The 14059-nt window shown below is 39.1% G+C and overlaps 1 protein-coding gene across 9 annotated transcripts in view; it reads left to right on the top strand.

Moving 5' to 3' along the window:
- The window catches only part of ADGRL2 (adhesion G protein-coupled receptor L2), a 155486-nt gene that overhangs the window by 22000 nt on the left and 119427 nt on the right, over positions 1 to 14059 (top strand). For all 9 annotated transcript variants that reach the window (XM_054285527.1, XM_054285523.1, XM_054285526.1 and 6 more), the window contains exon 2: positions 9457 to 9629. In XM_054285527.1, coding sequence (XP_054141502.1) covers positions 9557 to 9629 — 73 coding nt within the window. In that variant the 5' untranslated portion in view covers positions 9457 to 9556. The remainder of the gene's footprint in view (positions 1 to 9456; positions 9630 to 14059) is intronic.

The following is a 14059-nucleotide window of genomic DNA, read 5'->3' as shown; positions in this document are numbered from 1 at the left end:
CTGATTAACGACTGGTACTTATTCAGCTGTCTTGCATAGTTAAGAATAGTCACCTGAATGTTCATTGCTTATTAAATTGTACAAGAAAATACTCTTAACTACAGCACTATTATACACCTTGGCAACTTGTATGTCCTTGCAGAGCCCATCATCCAGTAAGGGCATTGGATCCTTTGTTTCGTTGCAGAATCAGGCCCTTTCTGAATAGATCCTGTAAATTTATTTGCCAGATTTCTTGCAGACATTTCTCACATCCTCGATGATGTGCTAGCAGTAGGTGTGTAATTCAGTAGAATGTTTGTGTGTAGGCACAAGGAAGAGAGTGGTGTGTGCAGTGCTGTCATACAGGGTTTCTCACCCTTGAGCTCCTCTTGAATGTGTGTATGAGAAAAGCCAGTTACAAGGGGAGAAAACCAAGGAAAGCATTGATTTTTATTTCCTGGTTTTAGGGTTTTCAGCCTTCTAAGTGCTACTAGTATGTAAAAGGGATGAACATGAAAGATGTGTCTGCTGGCACTGCCTGCTTTTTTTTTGTACTTGGGAAGTCCACACAGAAGTCCTCCAAAGGCTTACATAAATTCAGTGGAGTTTCTACCTGTAAGTCATACTTGCCTGGAGAAACTCTTGTCTGCTTAGAAAGCAGTTAGACTTCTTTCCTTCTTCTGTTGTCAAAATTAAAAATTTTGTTGTGGCTCATAGCCAAGTATGGGATGGTAACACGCAGCACTTCTCAGGTTTCTATGCAAGACATAAGCCATTACCTTTTAATAGCTAAATGGTCTGTAAATGGTTTGGAAAATCCAGGTTTAAGGAATTACTCCTGGAAGTTTGTTTGATGGTGGTGATTGTTAGTGGAACTACAAAGTGGTCTTCTAAATGTCCTGACAATCAGGCTGCTGGAAAGAAAACCTACTCTCTGATTATGGTAATATTAATAGTGCTTCAGAGAAAAGAAACAAAGCTAGGAATAATGTAAGAAGGGGTTATCTGAAAAAAGAAGGAAAATTAAAAAAAGCTTAGGTACAGCATGCTTTAAAACATGGTTAAAAGCATGCATTATTGAAATGGTCATTAATAAAATGCATTGTTGTGATGCTATGATAAATTCTAATACTTGATCATATGATGGAAGAAGAAATATTTAAAATTTCCTTTCTCCTGCTCTCTATATATAGTCACAAATTTTTCACGTTTATTTGCATGCTCATCTGATGTATTTTATCCTAGATTATCTCATTGCTCCCAAGAAAACCCTTTTGGTAATATTGATAATCTAATATATGACATAGTTTGGTCATTATTATTTCATTTAGTGGTCATATGTATAGACCAAGAGGGAATCTGAATATTGATTTCACTGAATGGCTAGTAACAATGATTTATGAGTCACAGATTCAATGCAGTGAGCCAAACACAGCAGAGATTACATCTTAGGTGCCACCATTGATTTTGATTCATATTTCACTGCACAATGATTAGGCCATGGTCTCACAGATGTTAATGTTCCTCTCCAAGCAAAGATCTGCCCAAACCACACTCAGTGCATGGTGACTGTATCTATACACCCACTGCTTCTGACTTTAAAATGCTAAATATTGTTCAGTTGCTTATAAAGAGTTGGTATCTCTGCGATAACAAAGGGTTTTGATAGAATTTTTTTAAATAATCAAAAGTGATTTTGCTGCACACTCAAGCTTATTCCTAAAACTGGAACAATATAATTTATATTGAATACAGATCACTTAATATGATTATAAGTACAACTGATAGAAAATGGATGCTTTAAAATGAATGTTAAACCAGCAGCTTCATGAATCTTTTTGCTAATATTCCTTGGCACGTGCCCAGAAGAGAAGTTTTCAGTGCAGTAGTTTCCAGGGAATTGATGCTACCAAACTGAGGTTTGTGCTTGAATATCAAATGCCGAGGCTGCAGCACAGCCGTCCCCCAGGAGGTCCAGTGTGTTGGGCTATACAGCCCCCATTAACCTGGTTATGGCATGGATAAAAGTGCTGTACATGCATGATAAAAATGTGTTCTTGTCTGCTCTTGCCTGTAACTCGATTTTATTTTGGAAGTGAGTAACGCGTGGGTGTTTTGCTGGCTCTGTGCTGGTCTGCGGAGTTGTCTTACTTCAGTGAAACACAGAATCATAGTACAGTTTGGGTTGGAAGGCACCTTAAATTATCATATAATTCCAACCCCCCTTCCATGGCTGGGGAGACATGCTGCCAGACCAGGTTGCCCAAAGCCCCACCCAACCTGGTCTTAACACACTTCCATGGATGTGGCATCAGAAACCCTGTTCCAGTGCCTCACCACTCTCACAGTGAGGAGAAGCGTCCAAACATCTACTGTAGATTAACCTTCTTTCAGTTTAAAGCCATTCTCCCTTGTCCTATCACTGCAGGCCCTTGTGAAAAGCCCCTGTCCAGCTCTCATGTGTCCCTTTAGGTACTAGAAAGCTACTATAAGGTCTGCCTAGAACCTTCTCTTCTCCAGGCTGAACAGCCCCAGCTCTCTCAGCCTGTCTGCATGGGAAAGGTACTCCGGCCCTCTGATCATCTTTGTGAGACCCTCCCCCGAAAGGTCCATATAATTCATATCTTGGGGGCCCCAGAGCTGGATTCCATACTCAGTATCAGAGCTCATCTCCCTGCCTAAGCCCAGGCCTAGTGGCCATAAAGCAGATCAGGTGTGTTGAAATCCTTGCAGTCAATTAGAGAAACACCATGTCGCTTCACAGGTACCGACATGTCTGACCACAGTCCCAGGACTTAGTTCTGTTTGTTTTGTTTTTCAGTCTACTTCCACTTCAAACAAGTTCTCAGCTGTGAAAAACAGTGGAAGGGGAAAAAAAATCAGCTAAGTGGCATAACAGCTTTGAGAAATACGGGCCTCTGCAAAGCCTTGTCAAGGCTGTCAACAAACAGTTAAGACTGCTATGTCTTTGGTTGATGTTAGTCTAGTGATTTTTTTTTCCAAGGGGAAGAAATGAGATCTTTAATGTAAATAGATTATTTTGAGGATTTCTCTTCTCTGAGAAGTTTGAAAAGCCTTTGAATTTTCTTCAGCTGTTACAATTGCTTCTTTAGGTTTGTCATATGGTTCTCAGTGTTTTTGTAAAGATACTCATTATTTTCTTGTTTATTTTTGATGTTCATAAAATCTGTCCTACATAGGTTTGAAAATGAGAGCTATTTGTTTTGCAGTTTAATGAAGAGAATGGCAAACAGCCTCAGACTGTGCCTCTGGTGTCCACAGTGATCAGCATATTTAACATGCTCAGCATGACACTGAGATATTGCAGCCAATAACGGTTGTAATTGACTTACAGCATCCTTTCCCTCCCCCCTTCTTTGGATGGTGGGGAATTATCTTTGAGTCCCCAGGAAGCTGTAGTGACACAGAGGGCAGAAGTGGTAGAAAGGTTTTACCTGCACTGCTTGTGTCGAGGTGGTCTCACATAGCAGTATGAGGTGATTCAGGTGAAATACAGGGAATTTGCAATGAGGATTGAGTGACACGCCCTGTCCGCCCTTGATTCTGAGCATTTATCAAAGGCAAAAAGAGAAATTCAGACTTGGCAAAAGGAGAGTGCCTGGAGCCAAAAAAAGCCATTCTTATTAGCACTAGCAAAGGTTTACTTTGCTGGCTTATTGAATGAGAACTCCCCTGAGTGTCCAGGCTTTATCCTGTGTTAACAAGGGGCAAAGCTGGCTTGTTGGGAATGGACTGCTGTGTAATGTGTCCTTAAAACACAAGAGTTAGGCCAAGCTGAATTTGAGTGCTTATGAGAAAGGAAAATCTTTGTCTTTTCCTCTCAAATCCTATTTATTTTCCCTGTAAATGATTGTGGTAGACCACTGAGGTGCTGAGGACTGACGGACTAAATTGTGATGTTCCACTGGTAAAATAGTGTCAGTGCACTGTTTAGTGTCATGTCTTGCATAGGTAGATTGGATATTTTGAATGTTCCATTACACTGAAGAGCTGGGAACTCGGGGTGGGGTGGGTGTTTCTGGGGTCTTTGTCAATTTTAGGGTACACATTTATTGCTCACTGTTTCAGGCATTCATCATGCATTAGCATGTAACTTCAGGGCACAATGCAGCTGAATGCATTGAAGTAATTTTTTTGTAGCAAGATTGGATGACCTTGGTCAAGTCTTGTTCTTACTGTATTATTCCCTTCCCTCATACTGTATTCTTTCCATGTAACTTGGTAAGAAATGTTTTGGGTTAGAAATCCAATGTTCAAGGTGACAATTAATAGGGACTGTTGAATACAGAAGTGTAGATAAGACTCCCTGCTACCTTTTGAACATTAAATTGCTTTAATGAAAAGGATACTTCCTTTTTTAGCCATTTTAGATGGATCAGAGTTGGCTTTTATTTCACCTTGCAATATGCAGCTGGTTTCATTGGAGCAGATCAGGCATTGGTTGTTTATCATAGGCAGTAGAAGGAGGCTTACTAGATCAGCAGTCTTGATTGTTGTCAGGGGTTTTTTTTGTAAGGTCTCATAGCTAAAACTCATAACCAGATTTTCTACAATCTGGTACTGTAGCACTAATGTGGCATTATTAATGTAAATCAATTTTTGAATTAGCATATTGAAAACTTAGGAATAACTCATGTTGAATGCATCTGAAGACATGTTCAATGTTGAAAACTAGATTTGTATCTCATGAAAATGGTAGCTCTTGGATCATAAACAGTATTAGTCTCATTTGAGGATTTTACTAATGTGGCTTAGACACTTTTGCTAATCACACTTCACTAATTAAATTCCTGTGTTACAGATTATAGTAAGTTTAACTTTTTTGTTTCTTTAAATTGGGAAAGCCTCATGATGGGAAAGCACGTGGACACATGATTTCTCAGGAGACTAAGTAGTCTATTATATTGTATGAATATATATCTATTCACCCTTGCCTTCTCTGCCCCCTCCTTTCCTCTGCAGAATGGCTCATATATATTACAGAATTACTCAGTTTCATAAACTGGGTTATGAAAGGCAGTGGGGGTGCTGCTTGTGTGGCAAGGTAGGTCACACAGGATTTATAAGAAGGACTGCCTGGTCCTGCTAGTTCCTTGGCATGTATGAGCTGTGCAGCTATGCCTGATGTTCCTTACCTCTGTGTGCCTCATCATCTGTAAAGCTAGTACAAATTTTATTTCTGTAATAGGGATGTTAAAGCTTCACTGAGGTTGCAAGTGCTCTGCGGTGTTTCTAAAATGATTTGGAAAATTAAACACTATACTGTAAAATACATCAGCATTAGTCTGAATGACTTTTAGCTAAAGAAAAACATCCTTGCTTAGCTGGAAAGATCTCTGTGTTCTCCTTTGTCTTAATTGCCTGAAAAGCTGGATAGAACAGGAGGGAAAAAGCAGCTTTTGAGCATGCTGTGTCAGTTGTCCGGAAGCTCTTAAAAGACCCTTTTTTGGCTTTTGAAAATAAAACCTTGGGAAGGTTAAACAGAGTAGAGTTGGAACACGACAGTCCTTTAGAGGTCTTTCTCTTCCAAGATAAAAGTATTTCAAGGAGCATGCTTGGAGCAGCTTTCTCTTATCTCAGGGGTGCTCTTGAGCAATGTTGCGGGGAGAGGGATGGCCAGCAGTGGCATGTATTCTGCTGCGGTCGCGTTCCGGCTGCGAGGAGTTTCAGAAGCACAGGAGAACAAGGAGGCGAGGAGGGGGCACTGAGATATTCGGGACTTGGAGCACAGCTTATGAATGCAGTATGAAGGGATGCCCAGTACCTTTGCAGTGTTACATTTAACATTTCTATTCCTGATCTGGCCTTCTTTGACAGTGCATATGAGAAGAATCTTAACAAGGTGAACCACTCTACTTCCAGCAGGGGGTTGTTTTTTTTTTTCCTTTGGGAGATTGCAGTATGGCCCAGAGGTAGGGATTTAAGTTACAACTGAAATTTTCTGGGCAGCTTTTATTGCACTCTGAAATTCAAGCAAGATTTTGCTCTAGGGAGTTTCTCTTTGCCCCACCCACAGGCTGAAGCAGTCAGTGATGCAGAGAAAATGTTTGTTAAGGTCTGAGGGGAAATAACTTATTTGTGCAGGACAGCCACTCGCTGTAGTCTCCTTTTTCTGTTTACAAAGAAGTAACCCAATACATCTTTTCCTGCTTCTAGTCGTTTGGTTTGGGATTTGTTGTTGTTGTGAGATGCCCCGACAGTCTCTGCATCACTGATAGATGGATGGTCAGAAGGATGTGGCTGACAGCAGTGTCTTTAGTCCGAGTGCTCTCTGGCTCCAGCTCATGTCTGGGTGCCTTTCTCAGGTTTAGCTTTTGTAATGCTGATGAATGGTTGGAGCTGCACGTTCTTTTACTTAAAGCCACGTAGAGATTCTCAAATACGGAGGGTCCATTAAAATTTGTTTGCTGTGAACATGTTAACTTATTCTAAAGAAAAGAAGCAACCCCAAATTCAATTGCATCAGTTTTCAAACACAGTTTCATTTTTTCTTGGGTTTTTAGATAAACATCTGTTACTGATAATCTGTTAGGGCCTGGTTAGTTTATCTTGAATTCTTTTTGCAGCAGCACACTGAGTTAAATTCTATGTCTGTAGGCTACAGCAATCTAAAGAGAACAATATATTGCACAAAACACTTAAAATTGCTCTTTAAAATGCTTGCCATTTCTTCTAATTTGAATAGTTTATGCTGGTTTTGTTATTTCAAAGGCATCAATATATTTTCAGAAACTTAGTCCTTATAAAAGTGACTAAGTCAGTTTAGAAGGTCAAGAACTTTACTCAATTGAAAAAAAAAAAGCCAAAGTGTTTGGCATACATTTTGCAACTATTTCCTAGGGAGATGCTGGTCTTATGCAAGTGATGCTTTGATTATTGGTTTTATTTTTGACATAACTCCTTCCTCCCCACTCCAATTTAAAAGGCCCACAAGGAAGTGATGACTGAGGATGATAAAGCACATGGATGTCACTATCCAGTTGAAGCTGAAGAAAGATATCTCAAAACCTGAGAGTGCAGTGATATGTTATAGAAATAATGATAAAAGTTGAGTCTCAGGAAGTCCAAATCTTCTGGACAGACTGGGAGCAATCAGAAGACTGATTTAATTTCACTTTTAGCCATTATTATTCATCATCTATTCTCCTGGATTATTCTGATTGCTTACTGAAATTACACTGATTAGTCTGTAGTGTGTGTGGAATAGTTTTATGATTTTTCCTTTGGGTGCTACAGGTGGAAAATTAATCCAAACTCCTCCCAAGATCCTAGCTGAAGTATCTCCAGGGCTTTTTTTTCGGAGATCATGGTGGCAATTTTTTCTTCTTAACTCAGCAGGAGCTCCTTTGCAATTTTAATTTCTGCTGAATGCAGTGCATCCTTTGTGGACTTTTAGATTTATTTTCTTTTAGTTACAAAAGAGTCTCAGCCCAGTGTAAAAGACCTAGAGCTGGAATGTGACTGTGTCCTCATAACCATTGTGGGGTCCTCCTATGTCACCATCTAAATCCACGTCACACCTTGTACCTCAGGGCTCGTGGGTGTGTGCCAGGGAGAGCCACGCGCTGCCCGTCCTGCACTCCATTTGCTGTCACCTGCTTCTTGCTGAAATACGTGTGGGAAAAAGTACCTGTGACTGGAGAGCACCTATCTGTTGTTGAAAATTGGACAAAGGGTTCATTTTTTTGTAGCAATAAACATAAAATCATATGGTCTCAGATGTCAGTTTTCTTTAATTTCACTGTGTGAGGAATCACAGCACACTTATATTGTGAGAGGGATGCCTCCAGTTCTCTTAAAGAGGAGCCAAGTAAAGAAACCTTCTTGGCTATTTAATAATTTCCATAGATACACTGCCTTCCTTGAGAGCCAGAGAAATTGTTCCATAATGTTTTCCGTTAATTCCCATCTTTCTCTCCTTGTGGGAAAAAATGAGTGTCAGTTTTGTTGCTGTTTGTATACTCAGGGAACAAACTTTATCATTGATTATGATTAACATTTCTGCTTCTAAAAATTATCAACATTTCATAGAATTTCTTTATCTGCTATTTTGTGCTCTTCATCCTTTCCACTTCTCCTTGCCAAAAGGGTAAATGTATTTTTAAAGTCCTTAACATGCTCTAGTACTCATAAGAATCATAAGTGGCCCTTGGATCCTGCCACTTAAATTTTAACATAGTCATTGTTACGTGGTTTTAAAGTAACTTTAATTTCAGATATCTCAGCAATATGTCCTCAGAGTCCTGTTCATTTGTCCTGGAAAGACCAAGCCAATGTGACACCAGGCTCAGCCCTTTGCATCCATGGTTGCTGCAGTGCTCTGTGTTCTCCAGAGTTGTTTCACATGTCTGTAATATGTAGAGCCAGCTTTCTACTTAAAAATAATCTGTTCTTCTATGGATGTTAATTTTTCTTTAGCTTCCCAAACTCTAATAGTCAGGGCTGAAGCATGACCTAGCTTCACACAGTGAGATATGGAAGAGGATGTGTGTAGTTACTCAGCTGGCTGGTGAGAGAATAGAGTCATTAGCAAAGGGAGCACTCTGCTGTCAAATCTTCTACCACAGCTACTGCACTCTATCACTATAATTATATTTTTCAAATGCAAATGATAGCTTGAAGAATTTTTCCTTTGGTACATCGTTTACAGGAGCAGTTCAGTTCGTATTTCTCAGTAGGAGACAAATCTTGTCTGAGGCTAAGGACAGAAGAAGGTCTCATCCATTGTTTATTCCCTTTTCTCTGAAGATGTTTATTGTGTAGAAATACAGCTAACTGTGCAGTGATATGAAGAGGCTGCCTCACCAAATGGCGTATTTTGTCAGCAAAGCAGCTGTTACTGCCTCTCTCATCCAAGGAGAGCAATCTTTGTGCAGCATGAAGGGAGCGCCAGAGCCATGGCAGGGAGCAGACCTGCTCAGCCTTCCTGCTGGGGGGAGTTGCTCTGCTGTTCTCAGCCTCTCCATGTTTCAAATCCCCAGTAAATATATATATAATACACACATACATACATACATATATATAATAATATATAGTGCCTTAGATTTAATTTTTTTGTGGTTCTTTAAGGTAGAGAAATATAGGTTGTGTCAGATTTGTGGAGTAAGAAAACCTTAGCCAGCTCATCTACAGGTCCAGTTTCTTATTTTTGGTGCAAATGTTCTCCCGTTTGTTTTTTTTTTCACGTGTCTTAGTGCAAATACATCAGTAACACTCATGCTTTCAACATTAACACCTATCATTATTTGGCATTGTGCTTAGTGATGATTGACCTTGAGAGATTACATCCCAGAACCCTGCCAAATTCCCAGCTACAGTGCAGGCATGCTCTCAGTTTTTACTAAATATTTCCGTCTTCGTGTGAAATAAAACTTGCTATTCCAAATTATTGGTGTTCAGGTACTGATAGATTTTTTTTTTTCTCCTTTTCTTCCAAATCTTCTGCTGCTCCAGGTATGAAGATGAATAATGCAGACCACTGGTTTCGATGATGCTGGGCTTTTATAACTGGATTCATTAAGGAATACAAAGAAAATTCTTACAGGGATCAATAATGGTGTCTTCTGGCTGCAGAATGCAAAGTTTTTGGTTTCTGCTCATTATCAGCTTCCTGCAGTGTACTGAAGGTAAGCTTTAGTTTATTTTTTACTTGGCTTTTCAGATGAGCTAAATGGACTGTACAATTAATTTCTGTTAGACAACTTGAAATTTGAGGATGACAAACTAAATGTAGTATATTCTAGGCTTAATTTATAAGACTCAAATTGTCCCTTTTTAATGAAGAAAAGAAGAAAATAATTTTTTTTAGGTTTGATAGTGCCATATGTTGAAATTGAAGTGCAATGTTCAGGCAACTGAAGTATTAATAGCCTTGATTGGTAGGTGCCTTATTTTTGGATTATTCCTGTTTATCCTTCCTTTTCTATTCTCATTGCACAAGAAATGTATGGATATGTTAAATGTGATATAAAACAACTAAATGAAATACCCGTTCTACTTTTCTAATTTTGCTCACTGAAAATGAAATGGCAAACACTTCATTAAGATTAGTGCTATGCAAGTTAAATTCCAGGAAATAAAACTCAAAGTTCATACAGAAATAGCATCTACTTGAAAATATTTTTGCTCTATTTGGAAAAAGGAAAAATACTTCACTGCTATCAAATGTGTTTAAAATAGCTGTTAAATTAAAGAGATGAGGAAGGAAAAGGATTTTTTAAAGAAGTTGCATTATCTATTCTTTATCTGTTTTTTTTTCATAAATTATACTTCATCCAGTTAGTCTGTCTCCACAGCTGTTCTTGTGGCCCTTTTAATAAGCAGAGGAACACAAATGAATGAAAAGGAAAACATGACTTATGAATTTTTAATTGCAAATATTCATATAGAACCTGCGGCTGGTTTTGGGTGTGAGCATTTTGATTGACTAGATTGCAGGTGAAAAGATTGGTTTAGTAATAAAATAGCATCTCCATGCCTTCTCACATTATTCAGTAATTGATGTATATACAGAGTTCCTTGCTGCATCTTTGTCATGATCTCACCAGTTTTTAAAGCAGATATGCACGTTACTCTGTCAAAATTCCTGAATTTTAAGGCCAGATTTTCAGAAATACTTCTGGAAAACTACCCTGCCTCCTCCTCTCTTTCTTCCTAAATTTATATAAGTAAAAAGGAACTATTACATAAATAAAAAGTCCCTAAAAATTCAAATATTTTCTGCAGCTTTCCACGCTCACTGCATCATTTCCTAAGCTTTCTTTGCAGCCTTGCCCAGCTGGGGCCGCGCTGGCAGATGAGCTTTGCTGAGATGGGTTGTTCATCTGCATGTGTGAACACACACATCTCAGGGAGCCCGTCCTCCTGCCTGTTTCTGAACTTGGGCAAGTCTCATTTCACTGAAACAGCTTCCACAGTCAGTTCCCCATCCCTCCCCTGCTCCTTAAATGCTGCCAGGATGTAGTAGGAGGCTGAGCAGATCCGAGATGGTTTCATGCTTGGTGGGGCTCCTGGTCTGGGAGCCGCTGCTCGCGCTGCCCTCGCGCTGCCTGCCCGGGCTGGGGACTTGGCTGTACTCTTACTTGTACAAACAGCTGGAAGAGAATATGCTTTCCAGCCTCCTTCATAGGTAAGAAAGGTAAATGTGGATTGGGAGATTTGAGTTATAAACTTTATGACTAGCTGGTTTGGTAATAACTGGTGCTAATTATAAATGCACTTACATTGCAGAAGTGGTTGCACAAGGTGAAATCTAAGGTGTAGGAAGTTGAGACATCTATTTATGGGGTTTTTTCTGAAGTTTTAAAACACTAAGTTTTTTGAAAATTATTATTATTGGAAATGTTTCAGATCTCTCTACTTAATGCATTTTACAAACATTCAGGTGCTTGCAGTTTAATGCTGTGTGATGGTTGAAAACATCTGAAAGCAGAAAGGAAAAGCAGACTAACAACTTTCTGTGGTTTGGTTACAGTTGCAAACAGCAGGCTGTAAAACATGTTTTATCTGCTGAGTTTGGAAGGGAAAAAGTCAACTGAGAACTTCTGCAGATTGAATTTTTACCATTTGCAGAAAGTTAATTTTCATTGTCATCTGTAATATTTCAAGTTCATTTTGTTCTGTCCCTGTTTTTCTTGCTTTTAGTAGCCAGTAGCAATCTTTTGATGCTTCAGTTGTGAATTTACTTTTTTTAAGTCTATACAAGAGCTGCTTTTTCAGCTAAAAGAAACAGGGAAGGAAATTGGGAGCAGATAACAGAATCATACCAAATTAATTGTAAATTCTTAAAATAAATGAAATACTGTGGCTCTGTATACTGGAAATGAATATTAATATAGAGTTGGCTTCCAGCCACAGAAGAAAAATGAATACTGCATTATTACACTTTCTCACAAAATTACATTGCCTTCTGCTTCAGTAATAAGAGATGCCAAGTATAACATGCTTTAGTAGCACTTCATGCCTGGAAGTATGAACATGAACAAAGGTTAAAATAAGAGCATCTAACTTTTGCTAGAAATAAGAAAATCTTTAATTCTCTTGCTTGAAATGTAGTTTTTTAATAGAAATCTGATGTGTACATGAAGGTTGTTGCAGTTACTGGGAGAGATAAAACCTGGCTGAATTCCCTGCTCTTACATTTTAATGTTTCTGTACAGTTTAATGGAGAGGAAGGGGGGGGGGGGGGGGAATGATGCTGGGTGTGGACAAGTGATTCATTTATTCATATAATGAAACATTTTCCAATCAAGAAAAGGCTTTATAACTCTCACAGCCTTAACTTTACCTCACCAGGGAATTGGCAAGCAGGCACAGTTATACGAAGGCTGTAATTTTCTTTTAGTGTTGCCTATCCAAACAGGAATCGTATCCTCAGATAAGAAGGTCTTGGCTTTCCCTTTTTTTTTTCCTCCCTGGCTATGCAGTCCAGATGGGATTGCTTTTGAAACAGTCCATTCCTTCAGGTAAAATGCACCTGGACCAGACAAGTGCTGACAGCTGGACAGGAAAACCACACTGGGTTATTATACACTGCTGGTACATCTGATCAACAAGAACTCACTATTGTTGTGTTTGTTGTTACTGCCATCAACAGCAAGCGTTGCAGCCCCAAATGAGGAAGGGCTAAGAGGCTGGAAAGAGGAATGAAAAGCTCGAGTCATGAGCTGGAGTATTATTAATCTCATTTCTGGAAGTTATTTTTCTGTCCCTTTTTTTAGCACGTTTTATATGGGCATGTCTTTCAAACTACAGTTCTATTGCAAAGGCAGACTGAAGGGGATGCCTTGGGAAGCAGCTTGGCTCAGCCTTGGGCAGATGCCTGTGGGGGGCCTGGGCACTCAGGGCACAGCAGAGCTGCCTCTGCACTGTGCCAGACCCCGTGTCTGTCCCACGCCATCAGGAGGGGATTCCTGCTCAGTCCCATGCACCTTTACTTACCTGTTTCCTACAAACGCGAGGAAGTTAATTACTTCTGACACCACCTCTTTTTTTCTCCCCTTCCTAATTAGGTGAAATCATCTAACAAGTTAAAAATTATCTGAGAAAATAGAGAAAGCCAGAGAGTGAGATCACACACGTCTTGTTTCCATAGCAAAGCAGAGTAGAAAGCATATTATATGTATTATTGGTTTCTCTTCAAGCAAGTTAAGACAGATACGCTAATATGCATATGAAAAAAAGATGTCAGAGCTAAACATTCTGGTGTAGATTGGTTTTTGGACAGTGCAGGTTTCAGTATTTTAAGCTTTATCTTGCTTACAAAGTCCACCTTTTTGACAAGCTTTTGATGCTGTTTGTTTTTATTCTTTTCTGCTGCTTGAAAAGCACAAGTGCCTTGGAAGTGCTGAAATAATTTTCTTTGCTAACATTCTATTTTAACCAAGGTTTAATTCAATTTAAATCCATTTTATTATGAATTATTATCTATGCTTTGTCCAAAGGAAGAAGCATCATGCTTTCATTATCTATTTAATTCTGTTTTCCTAAATGGAATTAATGTTATTTAAAGAAATCCAGCTTGTCTTTGCTTCTGAATGTTTGTTTTAATGAGCATTACACTGAAAAGGATATATTCCTGTAAATTCCAGCTATGCCAGCCAAAGAGCTGAGTGCTGAGTTGGAAGCAGTTCTAAGTGCATATTCAATATTAGTGCATTAACTAAAGAAAATGCTAAATACAGATAATGTACTTTGGGGCACTACAAAGATATTTGCTATTTTAGTGTATTAATCCAGCTCTTCATCTTCCTGTGAAGCCACTCAGATTTGGAGTGTCTAAGGCACATGGCACAGGTACTGAATAAACAGTAAAAGCATGTCAGCTTTCCTGCATGCTTACTAGGAGTATTAGTAGGACTTTGTCCGGGATAAAAATTATAAAAATCTTGTACCATGGCCTTGATTTAGGTTCTGCAAGGAGTGAAATCCATTATGGAATCGCACTAGAGCAAAGAGGAGCACTGATTTAATTTCTAGCTGTGGAATTTATCACAGTGAAGGCTCTGTCAAGCCCTCAGTCAGCAGGAACCACTGGGTTTACAGAGCTTGCAAAGCA

Source organism: Melozone crissalis, unplaced genomic scaffold (assembly GCF_028551555.1).
Source record: "Melozone crissalis strain CALT ecotype California unplaced genomic scaffold, PUWL_Pcris_2 ptg000045l_1, whole genome shotgun sequence".
NCBI classification, from domain to species: domain Eukaryota; kingdom Metazoa; phylum Chordata; class Aves; order Passeriformes; family Passerellidae; genus Melozone; species Melozone crissalis.
Note: the sequence above shows the minus strand (reverse complement) of the source record. Positions and strands in the feature narration are given on the sequence as shown.